The sequence below is a fragment of the Panthera leo genome, chromosome A2, assembly GCF_018350215.1.
Source record: "Panthera leo isolate Ple1 chromosome A2, P.leo_Ple1_pat1.1, whole genome shotgun sequence".
NCBI classification, from domain to species: Eukaryota; Metazoa; Chordata; class Mammalia; order Carnivora; family Felidae; genus Panthera; species Panthera leo.
The window spans coordinates 148731557-148751282 of record NC_056680.1 but is presented as its reverse complement, the minus strand read 5'-3'; the positions used below and the strand labels follow the sequence as shown (position 1 = coordinate 148751282).

The 19726-nt window shown below is 53.3% G+C and overlaps 1 protein-coding gene across 1 annotated transcript; it reads left to right on the top strand.

The window, feature by feature from the left end:
- The first annotated feature begins 240 nt into the window (after nt 1-240).
- LOC122211788 (aldo-keto reductase family 1 member B1) lies at nt 241-16957 on the top strand. Its single transcript, XM_042925208.1, has 10 exons — nt 241-409; nt 8411-8578; nt 9277-9393; nt 10358-10435; nt 10738-10860; nt 11333-11439; nt 11751-11832; nt 12350-12433; nt 14341-14423; nt 16541-16957. The coding sequence occupies exons 1-10, from the start codon at nt 344-346 to the stop codon at nt 16581-16583; spliced, it is 951 nt and encodes a 316-aa protein (XP_042781142.1). The 5' UTR covers nt 241-343; the 3' UTR covers nt 16584-16957.
- The last annotated feature ends 2769 nt before the right edge of the window (nt 16958-19726 follow it).

Below are 19726 nucleotides of genomic sequence, written 5' to 3'. Positions count from 1 at the left end.
CCTTCCCAGCCTACTTTATTTATATTTTCGCTTAAGCATTCCTGTTTCCACGTGCCCTAGAGTTTGGTGAAATCTCTACCGCTGGGTGGAGCGTGGGCGAGCGAGCGGAGCGGAAGGAATCCGGTCACTCTAGGACCTAGCGGAAGAAGCTGCCTCGAGTAGCAACTGTGCTGACTGCGGCGCCTCCAACCTCGGCGCAGGCCGGCCAATCAGAAGCCGCCTTTGCGGAGCGGCGCGCCAATCGTACCCGCCCTTTCTGCAGACGCTACCGGCTATTTAAAGGTCTGCGCCAAGGCCCGCGTGGCGTGGTCGTTTGTTGGGGGGTTTGCGGAGCGCAGCGGTCATGGCCAGCCACCTCGTGCTCTACAATGGCGCCAAGATGCCCATCGTGGGGCTGGGCACCTGGAAGGTAGGTGCGCTGGGGGGGGCGCGGCCTGGGGCGGCCGGGACCTGCAGTGACCCTGAGCGGCCACTGCCGCGGACGCCCGGTCTCCGAGGAGCCGTACTTGGGCTTGCGCGGCCCGGGCGGGACGGGGCGGGCCCCGCGGGGACAAGGGTACGGGGCGCTGGCATGCGGTCCCGGGAGCTTGCGGGGGGGGGGGGGGGCGCGCTCCTGTGGACGCTTAGTGGGTGGGATTTCCCAGGCCGCACTTGGAATCCTCGCCCAGCTGGAAAATCACCGAGGGGGTCTTCTGTTGCCCTGCCGCTCTGCTCGGGCGGTGGGAGTCGGGGGGAGCCAGGGATATGGGGCCGAGCTCGGCGTTCCCGTCGGCACCGCACCTGTGCATCTGCGCCTTTGTCTCTCTACTAGTTTGTCCTTAATTGTTTCCATTTTCGCTCTCCCAGGAATAAGCACTCAAAGTAAGCTCGGAGACTGCAGGTAATTAAATTAGCTGCCACGAGTTTGCCCAGGATCCGTCTATCTCCGTGTCCCCAAACACACGACGCTGATCCCCTGTAGCCGGGCTTGCTTCTTCTCGGGGGGTGTGGTATGCGAGGTGGACCTTCGAAGAGAATCTGGGCAAGGGTGGTTACCGCCCAGAGAAAAAACTGTTACCTGGCGTCAGTATTAAAATTGTCTCCGGAAACCTTCCCACCGCTGAAATATTTCCACAACGTCCCTAAGAAATGGCTAGGAATAAAAAGGCCAGCCCGATTATCTGAAAATTAGGGGGCACAGAAGATCAGTATTATGGGCGCTGGAACAAAACCCAGTATTTTTAAGCCGCTTGTAAGTTAGCCTTGGGGTATTGTATATCACATTTACAGCTGTGACCCAGGTTTTCCCAGGAACTTTGAATATGGGCCTGGGCACTGCGTGTTTACACACTGACAAGAACACGGGGGAGAAAGGATTGAGTGCACCCTGAAATGGTTGGATATAGAACAGAGGGTGGTGTTTACCTCTCCCCTATGGCCTGCAGCTGCAAATTTGCAAATTATAAGGTAAATCAGAAAAGGGGCATAGAGTTGCTTCACACAGAAAGTGTTTCTTGGCGAAAGTAATCAGTGTATATGTAATTTGTGTTTCCTTCAAGAAGTCCAGTGGTGGCTCTTAGGGTGGAATTAAATCAGGACCATGACACCAGGTTCATTTTCATCTGTGGAAGGTTATTCTCTTGGAACGGATGTGAAAAGACACTTTCTCGGCAACAGTGAATTACAGCGTGTATAATGTTGCAAGCAGCGTGCACACGTATGTGCATACATATACGTAGGACTTGAGCAAAAGATTTAGGACACGATGCTTTACGTTACAGGTGGGATGAATCCCAAGATTTTTATTCTATTTTGTGTTTTCAGAGGTTCTGTTCCCAACCTTGACCTGTCGTTTGAAAATTACTGCTCTGGGGTAAATAGGGACTAAAAGAGGTTAACAGAGGGTTTTAAATCATGGCACCTGAGCACTTAGTGCCCTGAAAGGCTGTGTGTTTCTTTAAAAATAACATTATGAGATCTACACTTAGGTCATTCGTCCTGGCAAACTAAGTTCTTGGAGGGCGAGGGTAGCATTTGCCTTGTTCACAAGTATTTCTAGCACTTCTCACAATGCCTGGTAAATCATAGGTATCCAAAAGATACGTAAGTATATGTTGAATTAATACAAAGAAGTAGGAAAACTTTGGATGGTGGGGGAGGTAAGGAGACGAGGTCTGTACAGAATTGTGTTGAGCTGAATGGAGGAAGTAACTGAAATAAATAGCATTAGGTATGGGTTTAGAATGCATTTTTATTCTTTTTTTTTTTTTAAGTATAAAAGTTATATAGGTAGTGGGTTATTCCCTTTTCCCCCATATATGTGTACATATTTCTTCACAGATGCTGGACGAAAGGTAGGGTGACCTAAATATCGTTTGCTTATCTTTGTAGGAACTGGGGGGGGGGGGGGCGTCACTCTTCAACTGGGCACAGCTCCTTGTCCTGGATCTTTCCTATGATAGCTGTGCCTCATCCAGACCCTTTGCAGGGCTCTGGTCGTCTCCAGTGTGCTTTTGCATCAAAGGTTGTCGGATGCTCCCTTCTGTCTTTGGAGGTGAGGCTTTCAGACAGAGGGGAGAGCATCTCTGCCTCAGACCCTTCGTGGCTCAGCGAGCATTTCTCTCCGGCAAGCTTGCCTTCCCATAGGGTAGTAAGTAAACCCACCCACGTTGTATTGCCAGGAGTTCATTCAAACACAGATTACTTCTGATGCTGGTCGGTGTCCTGTTGCTGGTAAATGTTTTGACTTAACTGAAAAATTGTTGGTAGTTTGGTCATTATAATGCACCACCTACTCCAAAGCTAGGAGGGGAGGTAAAACTGTGTTTCTCAACCTCTTTTCCATTATCACCACCCTGGCCCTACCCAGGAACCTTTGAGACATTTTCTTGTAATTGCCCCCCATGTAAAATTTTAACATCACAGATAGACTATACATCTGTCCGTGTCCTGTGGCCCTTCAGAGGGCAGCAAACCATCGTGTAAGCTAAGATGGGGTTTTTTTTGCCCCTAGTGAACCAGTTTTTGCCACTTCGGGGTTGATATCACCCCCTTTAAGAACACATGAGGTAGGGGCGCCTGGATGGCTCAGTCGGTTGAGCGACCGCCTTCGGCTCAGGTCATTTTCTCCAGTGGTTTGTGAGTTCGAGCCCCGCGTCAGGCTCTGTGCCGACAGCTCAGAGCCTGGAGCCTGCTTCAGATTCTGAGTCTCCCTGGCTCTCTGCCCCTCCCCCACTCATGCTCTGTCTCTCCCTGTCTCAGAAATAAACATTAAAAAAAAAAAAAATTAAAAAAAAAAAACACATGAGGTAGAAGAAAATGGCCGAGAAGGACTTCCTGTCACGTTCCCAACGTGGGGCAAGCGTGTACCGGCCCCAGGATCCCGGGGTTGGGAGAGAGGGTAGCCGGCTGGCATTGCAGCTAAAACAGTAGCTTGGTTTTACTGTTCACCTACCTCATCTCCCTGTAGGCCTCAACCTGACTCGCTTCATGATCAGAGATCCTTAAATAAGTCTTCCCCAAGCAAGGCCAGTCCTGGTCTGTTCCCCATCTCAGTCCAGTGGAGGTATCAGTGTCTTTGAATTCAGAGATTTAGTGGGAAGAAGTTAATTTCGGTTTTATTGGTTTGTGTTTGTTGCCCAGACCGATTATGAGCTTTGACGCAGAATGGCAGCCAGATTGACTGTTTTCGTGTGATAAGGAGACTGAAAAGTATGGTCAACTCTTTATCATTTGAAAGTGCAGTTTACATCGTGACACTGTAAAACGAACGTGGACGTACTGAGCATGAGCCTGCACCAGGCATCGAAAAGCACATTTTCTGCTGACCGTGGGTTGGACGTGAAGTGTAGCACGTTGTAGTTAATTCTGTGGATTCTGCCCCGTGCTCGGTCTGTGGGAGTCTGACGCACGTGGCAGGTTTTAAACCCTGTGTGTCCAAAACTTGCAGGTTGCCAGTCTCCCAGTCTTTTGCCCAGTCCTTGCCCTCTCTGAGTCTTTTGTGTCCTCAGAGCCTGAGCAGGCCCAGCTTGCTCAGATTGACCCGAAGTTGATGGAGACTGTATTGTCAATTGGTTAAACCCTTTTAAAAGTCACCAAAATCCCCGTGTTCGGTGTCAGAATACCTAACTTTTGTTATCACGATGCTGAACTGGATCCCAGAAATTTTATTTGTGAATAGGAATTAGGAGAAATCAAGGCTGGGCCTGTTGCCCAATCCCCATTTCTTCGTATGCTGCTTCTGGTAGAGAAAGGGGTTGGTAATCTACAACCCACAAACCTGTTTTTGTAAATAAAGTTTTATTAGAACGCCTCTCATTCCTCTCTGTATTATTTATGACTGCTTATGTGCTAGAGCAGCAGAGTAAGAGCAGTTGCAACAGACTGTTTGGCCCACAGAGCCTAAAATATTTTCTGTCTGGCGTCTTACAGAAAAAGTTGGCCAACTCCTGTCCCAGAAAATTCTAAGTGAATTAATTGGAACCTGAAATATGTTTTTTTAAGTTTATTTATTTTGAGAGAGTGTGTGTACGTGCACACACAGGTTGGGGGGCGGGGGCAGAGAGATAGGGACCTGAGCCGAAATTTAGAGTCAGATGCTTACCCAACTGAGCCACCCAGGCGCCCCCAGAATTTGGAAGACATTTTGAAAAGTCACAAATGCCTGTGTAACTTGCATCTGGTTGAAATGACTTACACGATGAACCCTTACACTTCCAATAGAACACTGTATTGTAAGACCACTAGTATTTAAACAAAACTAATAAAAAATGGTAAGTTTCTCTTAGATGCAGATTGAATTTCTCTAAGGAAAAGCTGGTTTAATCGGAAGAAGTTAAACAATGCTTTTGGGGGACAGCTTTTCTGTGATAGGGTATTTTTCCAGGCTTTTGCGGTTGATGGCCCTGTTTCTTTATTAAATCTAAGTTCACATCGAAAGTTACGGTTTCCTCTTCCTTATTCCAGGATTATCATTGGCACACTGTTCTCCTGCATCTCACCCAGGTCCCCGCCCCCCCCCCCCCCCCCCCCCCCCCCCCCCCCCCCCCCCGCGACAAAGTAGTTTCCTTTGTTCCAGACCTGCTCCCTTTCATTGCAAAAGTAATACCTGCTAATTAGGGGAAATTTTTTAAAAGTACATCAGAAAATGAACAGTCTTCTCTTCCCAGAAATCCCCATGGTTCATACTGTAAGGGATTCAGTCTCTGAGATGCCTTCTGTTTTTACTATCCACATTCTTTTATAACTTTTCTGGTTGGAGCCTTGAGGGAATAAAGGGAGAGTTACTGTCTTAAAGTTACCAGCAAGAGCTACAAGCAAAGGGAAGATGACTGGGTTTGACAAGTGTGTGTGTGTAAAGGTGGGGGGACTGATGGTAATGGTCTGAGCTGGTGTTAGCCCGCTGCAGGTGTTACAAAGGGAGGACATGGGGGGGCCTGTCTTGTGGAGATGATGGGGACCCCAGGAGTAGAGAATTCTCACTGCCATCAGTTGGTGCCCACAGCCCAGACCGTTGTCAGGTTGCTGCCTGAGCTAGCGCTCTGGAGCTGGAAGGTCCAAGAGGATGGGGCGTGGACAGATTTGCCCAAGTCACAGGGCAGAATAGGGGCAGAATTGGGTTAAAACATAATTTAGTCTAGGATTTGTACAACTTGGTCATATGTCACTGGAGTGTTTCCTGTACTGGTTGTCTGCAGATTTGCTGTTCGGTGTATAGAAATATACTTTATGACTTATTTTCTTTTCCAAGTTTTCAGTTGGGGCCACTCCCTTCTGTTTGCATTCTTAAATGTGGACATGACATGGAGACATGGCGTCATCGTGTCTTAGCATTCCCAAGTTTGTTGTGTGATTTTTCACTAGATCTTAAATTGGCTGATTCATTAGTGATAAGAGAAGTTCATTTAATCTCTTTCTGGGAAGGGTTATACTGAGATGGTTAATATTGAATGTGGTTTGTGGACTCTGGTGCATTTTCACTGCAGAGGATGACTTTTCCCAGCCCAGGAGACTTGTACTGTCACCGACCAGAGTCTCTGTGCCTCTTCGGGTCCACACTGGAGCACAGAGCTGCTGGCAGAGCATGGCTCTAAGGTCCTTCTTCCAGGCTTTGAGTCCTGATGTCCCCTTACTGACTGACTGCAGGATCATGGGCCAGTGGCGTGGCCTCTCCGTGCCTCACTTCCCTTATCTGTAGAGATAACAGTGTGTGCCAGGGTCGTGATAAAGATTCAGCGTATTCACGTACTTAAAACTGGTAAAAAGTGGTTCATAGCAGATGGGAGCTGTCCTTTTCAGTTTGAGCCAGTTTGGCTAGATGCCCCGCTGGTCAGGTTCCCTTCAGTGACGTGATCTGTCCTGGCTCAGCCTGGTGGTAACCAGGATGCCTGTTCCAGGGTCAGCCCGGAGGACAGCCATCAGTGCCCCCACGGCAGAGCACGTGGCCCCACACAGCCTTCCCCATCGCTGCGAAGCTGTCCCCCAAAAGGGGAGGCTGGCCCACAGCTGCTCAGGAGGCTTGCAACAAATTGCCACACTCCTACAAATTTATCTTACAAAAGGCGGAACAGTTCTTCCCTCTGTTTTTGCTTACCCTTTGAAAGCAGCGTGGCCGTCTTCCCAGCACACGTGTCCCTAGCCAGTCAGCCCCCTTCCAGGGAAGGGCCAGGGAGTGGCAGCCTCTTTATGATCTGTTGGTCATTTCTGTCTTTGGCTTCTCTATGAAGACATAAGGTGAACTTTTTCTCAGTACTTTTGTACCAGTCGTTCAGCACCCTTGATTATCCTAGTCTGCATTCTTTTGGTTGCAAGGAATTGAATAACCAGCTTCATCCGAAACAGGGAAAAAAAAGTGTGTCTGAGGTGGGGATTCATGGACCTACAGGGTGCCCTCAGGTGCACCAAATTCGAGGCTGTGCATGATGTCCCTAGGAGCAGTCTCTCTCTCCTGCCTGCTCTCTTCAGGCAGCTCCCGGCTCCCAGCGCGGTGACCCCAGCAGAACGACAGCTCGTCTCGGTAGTTCCAGAGACCGAGTCTCGCAGGCCTGGCTTGGGTCGTGCCTGGTCACGGCACCAGCTGTCATGGCAGATGCAGCGTGTGGCCTGTTCGGGGCTGGGCTTCTCTCTGCCCCGTGCCTTGAATCTCGAATGGTGGGGAAGGCTGCACTTGCAGCCTCTTTGGTCCTCCAGGGAAAGAGGATATTGTCAGACCATCTGAAGATGCCTCCTGTCTTACACCTGAGTTTGGCAGCCCGCCCCCCCGGTCCCTCCTTGGGGGTGAGCAAGCCGAGTGTGCCAACAGGCTCTGGCCATACATTTGTTCCCACTGGCCCATAGTCTGACCCCCCCTCCCCGCCCCCCCTCCCGTTCACAGCAGCTGCTGTCAAAACAGCAAATGTCTGCAGCTGCCTGTGGCCCTGGGGAGTTTTCCTTTTCATTCTCTTCTCCCCCAGCTCTCTGGAGGAATGCACTGCATTCGTTCAACAGTCTGTTGCACATGTGTTTATTTTTCACCTCTCTGGTCTGAGTAGGATCAGTGAGGGGATGGAAGAAGTGTCTGCGCAGTCAGTCTGGGTGCTGGTGGAGCTCGAAGGCTCCAGAGGCCCCTCTTCCTCCTCGACAGCCAGCCCGTTTCCCGTCCTGGTGACGGAGACGGTCAGATGGCTCCGGCACGGACAGCCGTTCGGTGTCTTTGCAGCCCCGCCCACAAATTATGTGTGACCTCCACAGACCCCGTTTCCCCTCTCCTTCCCCCTCCTTTCCGTCAGCTGGTATCTCGGAGGGACGGTCCCCCACCTCTGCCTCTTACAGCAGATTCTTACGCGGTGACAGATGCAGCCCCCACCTTGGAATCTGCATCAGTGACGTTCTGGACTTTATGATAATCTCCCAGAACTGCTTAAAAGCAAGTGATTGTGAGAATGTCGCACCCAAAAGGAGAAAGGAAAGCATCGGCGTTTAGTGCCAGCCAGCTCGGGAACCAAAAGGGAATTGGGTAAATAATGACAGCAGTTATTAAAATCTTCTGAGCTGTTCGGAGGAAATGGTGTCCCTTATCGTCTTGGGAACCTGTTAGATTCACCTGGGGGGTTTTCATACAGTGGTTTGTCAGTCAACAGACGGAAAGACGCGAGCGAGACCGCTTTGGCACATCGTTTTAACGTGGTCTGTGCTGCCGTTAAGTGGTTGTCAGAGTAGCCGAAAGTGAAGCCGTGTGGCATTTCACCTTGGTTCTCCACCCCCTCTCCGTGAGCAGACGGCTTGGGAAGCTGCTTGGGGCAAAGGCCACCTTCCAGTGCCCATCCTTAAGGGGCAGGAGCTTCCTCAGTGAGCAGGAGGTCCATACGACCCTTCTTCCTGTTTTGCTTCCTTCTTCATGTTTTGCTTTGGTTTTTTATTTTGACTCCATGCCTTCCTTTCCTTTTCCCTTCAGTCCCCTCCGGGCAAAGTGACAGAGGCTGTGAAGATTGCGATTGACCTTGGGTACCGCCACATCGACTGCGCTCATGTGTACCAGAACGAGAACGAGGTGGGGTTGGCCATCCAGGAGAAACTCAAGGAGCAGGTGGTGAAGCGCGAGGACCTCTTCATCGTCAGCAAGGTACTGCTCTGCAGGGGAGCCTCGGGGGGGTGGGGGGGGTGACGGCGGGGAGGGATATTGGTCCAATGGCAGTGTCAGCTTGGGAGCCAAGGCCACACTCCAGGGCCAGTTAATATGCTATAGTTATTACTCAAGAGGCCGCTCTTCTGGGGCAGTGTGTTGACTGCAGGCCACAAGGGCTCCAAAGCTCACCTATCCATGGTCCATTGGAGGGTCGTTCAACGTAGACCCATTGGGTGGAGCCCCTTGTTGATGAGGCTTAGGTTGTGGGTTGGTGCTCCCTTCCCAGAGAGTTACCCTTGAGGACAGAACTTGGTTTCCATCTGGAGACCGGATCTCCACTGCTGGCCACTGTCTTTGACCCAGAGGCTGTTGGTGCCCAAAGGGACACAGGCTGGGCCGGTGAGACTGACTCCACAGAGACCGGCCTGTTAGGAAGATGGCCCCGAGAGCTCCCGTTTGGGGCCCGGGCCTTACGAACTGTCTGTTCTATACTCTGCCTTCGGTTGGGTCCCTCTGAGAGGTTTCCCTGACCCGCTTCCCCTCCCTTCCTTCCTTTGGGAAGTTAGGACCCACGGTGGGCGGTGGAAACCCCCTCACCACCTGTTGGAGCATCACAGTGAAAGGGGTGGGGTGGGCTCCTGGCCGGGAAGCAGCCCCTGTGCGCGGCCTAAGACGTGCTCTCTCCCTGGCTTCAGCTGTGGTGCACGTACCATGAGAAGAGCATGGTCAAGGGGGCCTGCCAGAAGACGCTCAGCGACCTCAAGCTGGACTACCTGGACCTCTACCTTATCCACTGGCCGACGGGCTTCAAGGTAGGTGGCTCAGGGCTCCGGCCGGGCCCCTGTCGCTCACGGGCCCCTGTAGCCCGTGATGCGTTAAGGCGCAGGTGGGGACCCGCTCTGTGCGTCGCCGGCCCTGGCTCTGCACCTCGAGCAGCGGCCGGTGCTGCCACCTGGGAGCTTGTTAGAGATCAGCCTCGGGCCCCCCAGGCCTGCTGCGCGGGAACCACGGGCAGCTCGTTTGCACGTTACAAAATTTGAGGAGCCCTGTGCTTTGCCACTTGCTGGCCGTACGGTCTAAAGCGGTGACCTCCAACATGGCTCCAGTGGTGTTCTGCACGTGGCCCAAAGACCTCATTGGCTGCCCCCTCTGCCTCTGTGTGTGTGTGTGTGTGTGTGTGTGTGTGTGTGTGTGTGTGTGTGTGTGTCTAGTCCTGCGCGCTGCACACAGGCCCCGTGCTGTGGAAGCCTGATAGATACTTCTTGGCAGCCCAAGTCTCCGCGCAAAATAAACTCGAGTTATTACACCCTCTGCCTTCACTGTAGTCACAGGGTCGGGTTTCCGCTTTGTCAGCCAGACTGAAGGTGTGTGGTGGGTTTGACCCTGTGGCCCTGTTTTAATTGCGTCGTGTGTACCGGGCCTGACTTCCCGCCCTTTGTTTTTCATGATAAGCCGCTGAGACTCAGCAGGGTGACACGGGCCCCGTGCCCCCGGCCCCGAGTCCTTCCCCCGTCCCCAGCCTGGCCCGGGGCAGGGCTCCCCTCACCGACCAGGAACCGTTTCCATCTAACAGCTGCCACCCATTTGAAAGAAAAAGTGTCGGGGGGCCTCGGGAGTTGTCTGCCTGTCTCTTTTTCACACTGGCCCGTGGATTTGCCCTCGATCGTCTTCTAAAAACAGCTATGGTAGTTAAGAGTGAGTTTTTTTTAGAACTTTGCTTCCAAAGATGCAGGACTGTGAAGAGCTGTCACTGATTGATTGTTATCGTATCAACAGCCCGGGAAGGAGTATTTCCCACTGGATGGGGAAGGCAACGTGATCCCCAGTGACACCAATTTTGTGGACACATGGGAGGTGAGGCGGCGCCTGATTTGGCTTTCTTCCTCCTGGCTGGTTTCCCCTTCTCCTTGTGAGTGGTCTGCTCTGCCTTGTCTTCCACTGCATTTTGTCACCCTGTCACCGTTGTTACTCTTCCAGTCTCATTGCAGCCAGCCTGGTTTTGTCTTGGCATCTCTTGGCTTCTCAGAGGTCTGACTCACTGGCACCTGTTAGTAAGGGCAGGACCTGTTAACCTGACGGGTGCCAAGGGTGCTTTTCTCGTCCTCGTCCTCTTGGGCACGTGTCAGCAGCAAGCAGAGACCCTGTTTTGTCGTTAGGCCATGGAAGAGCTGGTGGATGCCGGGCTGGTGAAAGCTATTGGAGTCTCCAACTTCAACCATCTCCAAGTCGAGAAGATCTTAAACAAGCCCGGCTTGAAATACAAGCCGGCCGTTAACCAGGTAAACCTCCAGCAGGAAAGGCTGCGCATGGGAGACTGTTGGGTTACTATCCGAACCCGTGTCACCCAGGCAGCAGCCAGGAGGTGGGTCCTGATTTGCAATCGAGAATGACGATGAGGTATCTGGGAGCCGAACTTGCAGGAGAGACGGAGTTTGAGCCCGGCTTGTGATGACTCAGGGTCTCCCAGATTGTCAGTGTGCAGACACTGAGATCCTTAGACGCGTCACAATTGACAAGTGGCCAAAGCCAGAACGAACCCTTAGGGCCCATGAGCACGGTACATCAGTAACAAGATTATTGTTCTTCGGGTCGAGGACACTAGCTGGGAGATGTAAACAGTTGTCACAACTTATCTGGGAGATAAGACATCGGTCATACATAATTTTCTGTCTGGGGAAGAGGGGCATACTTACTGTCTGTGCCTGCACCTGTGCCGACACGTCACCATCAGCCCCCTGTTTGCATTTGCAGATCGAATGCCACCCGTACCTCACTCAGGAGAAGCTAATCCAGTACTGCCAGTCCAAAGGCATTGTGGTGACTGCCTACAGTCCCCTCGGCTCTCCCGACAGGCCCTGGTGAGGTTTCCACCAGATCGTGTTCTCTTGTCCTCTGGTGAAGGTTAGAAGTGGCGAAAAAGAAAAAGTCAGCATCAGGGAACATGCTTCTGGCATTGATTTGCAGACCTGCCCAGGAGCATCTTGTTGGGGTTCCAGTAGCTTCTAGTAGCAAGGTGCTGCTCTTTTTCCGGAGGGTTGGGAGTTTGTACCCGACATTCAAATCAGGAGGAGACTGATGGACTGCCTTCTAAGGTCGATGGGAGATAGGGTTGCCGACTACCTTAAGCAGCGGCGATGATGGTTGCTCATACGGGCCATCTTGTCTCCAGGGCCAAGCCCGAGGACCCTTCCCTATTGGAGGATCCCAGGATCAAAGCGATCGCAGCCAAGCACAATAAAACCACAGCCCAGGTACTGTCATCTCCAGGCTCCTGTGGCCGTTCCCAGAACCCCCCGCATGTGTAGTGGTCCCCTTTAATCGGGCAGGGGGGGAGGCGACCAAGCCCAGCCGAGCCCTCCCTGGAAGTGCAGCTTGGGGTCCTGGAGTGGGTGGTGGAAAGGGCACCGACCGGAAGTTAGAAGACAGCTGTGTGATGGGGACAGTGACCTCTCCAGGCCACCCCGAGGGTCAGCATTTGCTGATGTAGGTGGGAAGCTCGTCTCTGTGCTCAGGGAAGAGCACTTGTGACCAGCTGCCCGGGAGATGTTCTCTTTCTCCCGTGTGGCACCACGGCTTCCTCCTTGTGACCAGTACACGGGAGACACGGAAGCGCGTGGCGTGGCTGGGGGTGACCCTGACCCCTCTGGGCCTCTGTTTTCTCACGTGTGGAGTTCTGGAATTCCCTCGTGGAGAGTGGATGTGCAAGACTAAGTGACATAACCGTGTGGGTGATCGGTGTACATACTCGCTCGGCGCATCTGTCCCCAGATTCTGATCCGGTTCCCCATACAGAGGAATCTGGTCGTGATCCCCAAGTCTGTGACACCCGAACGCATTGCCGAGAACTTCCAGGTAAGATCCTGGCTGGTCGGCCAGGTTTTGTTCAGCGGAGAAGGGGACAGGGTCTCTCTTCCCGTGCCTCGACTGTCACGTGTGAGACCCCCACCCACCCTCCTGTCACCTCTCAGTCAGGAAGCCAGCCTCAGCTGCAGTGAGCAGACCGTGCACTCGGGACTGTGGCTTCCCTTGGGTGGAGGCGCCATGCCGGGGTGGGCCTTGTGCCTCGGTGATGTCCTCTGTACATGCACCCACCTTTGCTGAGGCTCCTCGGTGACTCCGCATTTGTCCTGAGAAATGTGGCCCTTGAGCGACACCGCCTGGGCTTGAATTGGGGCTCCGGTACCTTGCCTCCGTTTCCTCGTCTGTAAAATGATACCTCTTTTGAGAATTGTCACGAAGATTAAATAAGATGCATCAGAGGGCTTCTCGTGGTGCGTGGTACCTGAGTAAGCGCTCCGGGAACGCTGGTGAGTCTGTGGACTGCGGACACCCTGTAGACCGTGAGCCCACCCACCACCCGTGCCAGGACCCCTTCCGGCAACAGGCAGAGCACAGGGCTCAGGGCACAGGGAGGCGTTCGTGTGGGGCCCCAGAGCCCCTGCCAGGGCAGGTTAGATTGCCGCTTGCACCCAGGGGCAGGGGTCCCTGCGGGGGGGAAGAGCTGCTCTAGGAGGGGCCTGATGCCCGTGAGCCTCTGCTCCCCCTGAGCAAAGCCGCCCCGCCAGGACCGCTCTGACCCCTCCGGTTCCCAGCAGCCGTTGCCACAGCAGGCAGCTCATTTTGTGTGCTGTGCGGCCGTGGGTTGTGAGGGCATGCGTCACCCTCCGGTCCCCTGGGAGACCCAGAGAGGCCTCGGGGGCGGGGGCGGGGGTGGGGGGCCCTTACTGCGCGGTAGGGGAGACAGTCGTCTCGTTAGGGCCACACGTTTTACCTGTTCGAGCTCAAGTGGTACAACCGTGACAGCTGTGAGAAACCTATCCTGCCAGAGATGGGTCCTTGGTTTCCTGTTTCATTTGTTTTAAAGGTGGTAGGAGAAACATTTTTAAATGATTAATCTTGTAGTGCTAACACAGTTATTTTATTCTTGCCTTTTGCTCTGTAGCCTTTGCACATTTGCCCACAGTTGTGATCGCAGAGTGTGCGGCAGGCTTCTTTCCTGCACGTTCTGCAGTCATCTGACCCAGGGGCCTCCCTCGTGTCCCCGTGTGCAGCCGTCCCCTCACCCCCCACCCCCACCACCACCACCCCAGTTTCTTCTGGTGCTGCCTCGGGCCTGCCTGCTGTGAGGGCCGAGGTCTTCCCAGGCAGGCAGTGCTCTTCAGGCGAGTGGTTCCCCTCCTGACGACCTTTCTTGTCCTCTTTGGACGTTACTTGGCGGCTTCGGCCCATCTCAGAAGCCGCCATCTTCGACCACATCCTTCGGCTCCCCGGCTGGAATTCATTCCTAGTTCCTCTGGATCCCCCGAGTGCTGTGTGTAGCATCTCACGCAGTGTGCGATTGATGATTCCTTGTGTTGGAGCTGTGGGATTGCCTCTTCCCTTCGATTCACTGGAAGCTGAGGCGGAGATACTTGGGACCCTTCATTTCCTTCCCCACTGGTGCTTGTCACAGAAGTGCTCAGCAGTGCCTTTGACATTAACATTAACTAAATGGACTGAAAAGTACCCTTTTGCTTAGAGGTTCCTGTTTTCCCGGTTGTGTGTGGCATCCAGACAGACCACGTGCGTTCTCCGTAGTCCTACGGTCAAGTCTCTCCGAGATCTGTCTTCCTGTCTGCCCTTCCCCACTCAGGGCAGCATCCCGCCAGCGCCCCGCACAGAGCTGTTCGGATACTTGGGTACTCTGTGTTTGACCTTCATTTGCAGAACTTACTGGACTTTCTTTTTTTTTTTTTTTTTTTATTCTTATTTCTTTTTAGGTCTTTGACTTTGAACTGAGCAGCGTGGATATGACCACCTTACTCAGCTACAACCGGAACTGGAGAGTCTGTGCCTTAGTGAGGTGAGGGGGTCCTGGGAGGGGATCTGATGGCTACAGAACGAGAGAAGCTCCTGCAGGCCGTGCTGCCCAGGGCCTGTTAGCACAACGGTTCCGACCTGTATACGTTGCCTTGCCTTCTCATCCACGTGCAGCAGCAAGCATTTCGTCCCGTGGGAGCCGCAGTGCACATAGCCACGGGGAAAATGCCCGGAGATCTGTTCTAGATATGTTCTCCCCTCCGCCGCAGGCAGCCACCACATATTTTAGCGTTAATTTTCAACTCTCAGTGGCTCATCTGAAGCCAGGTGATCCCATGTCGCTCCTGTCCACCCCCCTTCCTGGCAGACTTTGCATGTGACCCTGTCTTACAGCGACTTAATAAAAGGGGTTCCGTAGGAAGACCGTGGTGCTTGGGGCCCTGACACCGATGAGCCACGTGACTGAGAAAACCACTCGACGCCCTGACTGGCAGGCACCCAGGGCCCCTCCGGCTCCGCATTTGCTGGGTCCTTGTATTTCTGGCAGTTGGTAGTTTGGAAGCTGAGGGAGGTGACTTTCCCTACAGTACAATGACTAAGTAAAGTTTGAAATTCATTCTCTGCTTTCCAGAAAAAAGCTTCCGTTTTACAGCGGGGACTCAGAGCTTCCTCTCTCATGGTTTTTATTGCCTCTGTTTCCCCCTCATCTCCTCATGGTTACATTCTCTTCTGAGCGAGATCTGGACTCTCCCTGGGGTGGGGTGGGGTGCCGGCCTTCTCTCTGCAGCCTCTGCTGCCTCTGCAGTTCAGTTTACACCGCGGGTGTGGCAGCCGCCCCCCACCCCCCGCCTCCGGCAGGTGTCCACCGGGTCTGGGGTCTGCGTCTGGGCCGAGATCTCCGCTCTGCTTCAGGCAGGATGGTGCTTGGTGAGCATGTGGCTGTCACACCCGTGGCCTCGCATTCCAAATAGGCCACCAACAATTTTATCACTGGCAGCCCCACACCAGGCCCTTTCTGACGCCCTGTTTGTGTTAATGGCACTTAACCGTTAAGCATTAGAATCCTTTTTTGGGTCGGGTAGGTGAGGGAGAGAGAAATGATTCATTGACCGGGTGACCTCTGTGCTCCTTGGAGGGACTCTGTATCAGTTCCCTTGGCCCTTCCCACTGCCCACGACGGGCATTGAAGCCCTCGGGGCTGACAAACCACAGTGGTTTTCCAACTGGTCCCGTTACACTCCCTCCACTCTCCGGTGCCGTCGCAGAGAGAGCTGTCCGATTATTCCGGGGGCTACTGATGTTTAATGGGGATGGGTTGGGGCTGGAGTGGGGAGGGAGAGGCCAGTTCCAACATTCCTGGGCCACCTAGGAAGCTTTCTCACTCGACATACACATCCAGTGCCTTTCTGGAAATTCATGCTGTCCTGAGCTTCTATGGCTAATGGCTGGGTTATGTTACTCGGGTTTGATGGGATGCCAAAAAAAATGGAGCGTGGAGGAGTGTTGAATGAGCGAGAGTTGTGTGCCCCAAGCTGGGTTCGCCCCGGGCCTTTCACACTGTGCCCAGCCTGTGTCTCCAGCGGTGGTGCCATTATGCTCCCAGCACAGGCCGTCGGCCCAACCAGGTGGGATAGTGAACCTGTTCAAACATGCCTGCAGCTCTGCACTCCCAGGTGGATGCCTGGCCCGTTTCCTGCCCTGTGTTTCCCTGTGTCAAATCCTCCACTACTTTCCTTGGCTCCCTTCGGCTCCCACTGCTGGCGGGCAGCTTCTGGAGATGCCCGCGCCGTCTCGCTCTGTCACACGTATGGACCCCTGGCTCCTCTCCTCACCCTCCTGCCGTTCCAGACGACGGGATACTGTCTGGTCCCACCAATTAGACTGAGTTCCCGGGATGCAGGAATCGTGTCTTGCTGCCCGCAGGCCTCAGGCACGGTGCGGGCTGCACAGGGAGCAGGGTGTCCATCGTGCCTGTGGCAGAGGAGTCGAGGGGGCCTTCCGCCCGGGTGCAGACCCGTGATCTGCGGTCTCGGAACTGCCGGTTGTCTCTGAGGCCTCTGCTTTCACCCCAAGGAGACACTCACCGTTTCTTTTTGTGATTTGCTACGGTCAGAGTCTCTCCCTCGAAAAGCTAACATGTTCCTCTTTGTCTCCTGACAGCTGTGCCTCCCACAAGGACTATCCCTTCACCGATGAGTTTTGAAGCCGTCGGTGCCTGTCCTCCCCCAGGTGGCCTGCTGCTTTGTTCCCCGTGTCACTTCTCCTGGATGTAGCGTAGTGTGGCCTGTGCCCATCAGTGGTGGGTCCACGACCTGGGGACGGGCCAGTGAGGGCTTGGCCCACGTGGTGTTGGGTCCAGAGAGTAGTATCCATAGATACTATCCATAGAAGTCTCTTCCAGGTCTCTTTGCCCTTCTTCTCCAGCTGGGGAAAGTAGGACCTTAGTACCCTTTTCTGGCTAAGTTGAACCTACAGAGTCGAAACAGTGCTACTAACAACCGGATGTTGGCTGCCAGGAAGCATAACCCTTTCAGCCGGACTTCTTGCCTCAAATAAAAAGTACTTTTGTGAACTTGATGCTGTTTGTTTTGATTTAGCGAAACGATACACCATCTTGTGTCTCACTCGGCCTTCGTCCCATCTATACCCATAAAGCAGGCCATTCGACTGGGCAACAGGAATGAGCCCCTGATGTCTTACCCTCTAGTTGGGGGCCCCTGGCCCCAGTACTTCACCCAATTAGCTTTAGGGTGGTTGGTCTCCTCTGCGTGCACATTGGAGTCCCCTGGGGAGTCCTTAATGCTAGTGATGTCTGGACCTCACCCCCGGAGACCTGTCTGAGTGGCCCGGGGTGGAGCCAGGCCACAGAAAGTGCAGGCTCCCCAGGTGTTCCCACTGTGCAGCCAAGGCTGAGAGCCGCCGCTGTAGGGCTGAGCGGGGTGGTAAACCCATCTGTAATTTCACAGGTTACTTTGTTGTTCCTGTTGCCCGTGAAGACCAAAGTCCTGTTTACGAGGAGCCCTGCTCTCAAAGAACTGCTTTCATGAAGCTCACCGTCTAGACCAGAGGGAACACAGCATCAGTAAATGACGTCTGTATTAGCTCCCAACTGCCATAACAGCATATTGTAGGCTGAGTGGTGTAAACAGAAATGTATTTCTCACCCATTCTGGAGGCTGGAAGTCTGAGGGCGGGGGTGGAGGGAGGGCAGGGGCCGGCGGGGTCTGGTGAGAGCCTTTTCCCCGGGTGGTGGGTGGCCACTTCTCCCTGTGTCTTCACCTGCCAGAGAAAGAAGAATGTTCTCAATAGGATACCACAAGTACAGGTCCGTTTTTGTTTAACTTTTACAAATGCCGTTGCTTACGTTTATTAATAACGTTTTCTTTTCCAGAGTTAAATTGACAAAGGCTGGGAAAGGGATGGACGAGATAAGAGGCAACCTCGGATCTCATGACGATAATGGCTTTGTTGCCAACTCTCCGTGTTGGATGACTATAGCCCCTCTCGTTAGGTGACATTAACTGCTTCACAGACCATCCACATGGCAAATACACTCCCAAGGCTTTAGATAATTGGGCAGACGTGGTGGCTGGGCCTCACCCAGGGAGGCAGGAAAGCACCGGAGCCCTGCATAGTAGCAGAGTTTGGGCCAGATGGGAGACCCAGAGCCCCACCTGCGCCCTGTTGCCCACAGCCTGCAGTGCTGGCTGCGGGCCTGGACTCCTCTTCCTGGCACCGGCTGCTCACAGTGGTTCAGTTTCCCTTGCCAGGTAGGCAAATCCCACCTGATCCCAGGTTAAGCTGCAAACCTCCGCAATCACCCTCTAAGTCATCAAGATCAAGAACACGCTATTCATTTTTTTGGAAGTTGAGTCAAATAGTCTCTGACCTAGTCCCCCCGCTATTTCTCCAGTTAGCCCAGAGTCGGCTTTCACATGCTTTGGAAAAACTTTGAGGTACAATCACTAGTAAGCGTTTAAATCAGATGCCAGTGTGCTAGCTCCCTGCTTTAAGAACGCTATCAAAAATTAGACCATTACAGAGTCAGCAAGAAACCAAAAAGATGAAAGGCCGTGCTCCAGCCTTGGTCCCTACTTGGTAGCAGAGACTCAGATTATATCTAAGAACACGTCCCCTGAGAAGGAGCCTTGCCTGGGGGTGCACGAGGGGAGGAAAACTAAAGCTTGGTTAAAGAACTTGTTCTGCATTTTGGAGATAAGGGGGCGTGTCCTGCGGTCAGTGGCCCTGGCGCGGGTGGAGGCCTGGCTCCCTGGTGCTAGAATGTGGCTCCAGGATGCAGTGGGCGAGGTGGGCCTTGGTGGGCCAGCTTCATTCCATAGCTAATGGATCCAGGGATGGAGCAATCAGACACCAGGGTCCTTGCAGAGACAGGTGCTGCCTTCCCAGTGCAGAGCCCCATCCCCCCTTCCCTTTGTGGAACTAAACCCCCACACCTTTGTACCTTCCTGGGTGGGTTCCAACCCAACCTCGACACTCAGGTGGACGCCTTGTCACGAATAAAGTGACTCTCCGGGGGGCCACGGCCGTGGGAATTCTAGAACAATCGTGCTGGTCCCCTCTTCGAGGACCTTTGGTAGGGCCTGCAAATACATTCATAAAATAGTTGGACTTTTGCCACAACAAAAGTTCCAGCCAGAGAGAAGAATTGTTAATAAGATAATGAGACCCACTGAAAGACGGAACTAAATTTAATTGAATCACATAGGCGATTAAGACCCACACTTGAAAATCTCTCTGAACAATGCAGACTTAATTTCAAACAGCACGGTTGCTCAAGGGCCAATTTCACAGAGCACGGTTTCTCAACACTCCGTCCCGCTGCGTGTTGATACGATTGCTGAGCAAGCTATTTTGGTGAAATATCTCTGCTGCTGGCTGGCATAACCGTGGCAGGTGCCTCGCCTCGAGAGTACAGTCAGTGTTGGGTCCAGCCCCAGAAGGGTTCCTAGAGGGACAACAGGGACTATCTTTGGGGGTTTGTGGCTCTCTGAGGTCCAGCCCCAGGGTACACCCAGTCTTTGTCCCTTGAAGGCATCGTCTAGCTGTGTTCCACAGAAGACCTGGGTCCTCAGGTCCTGAAGGAACCTCCCCTTCCGTCTCCCCTTCCCTCACTGGAGTTTGGCTACAAGCAGTGGAAGCAGCTGATGGCTTCTCAGGTCCTCTTCCAGCCCAACGCCCAGCTAGGCCTGGGGGAACCCCAGCCTCTGTTTTCCTTTCCTTCCGTCCTCAGTGCCTAGAACAGCGCCTGGGCACAGAGTGGGTGCTCAGTGATTCCATTTGCATGAACGAGGGAGCGCAAGAATGAAAAGCTTTTCCTTTAACAGC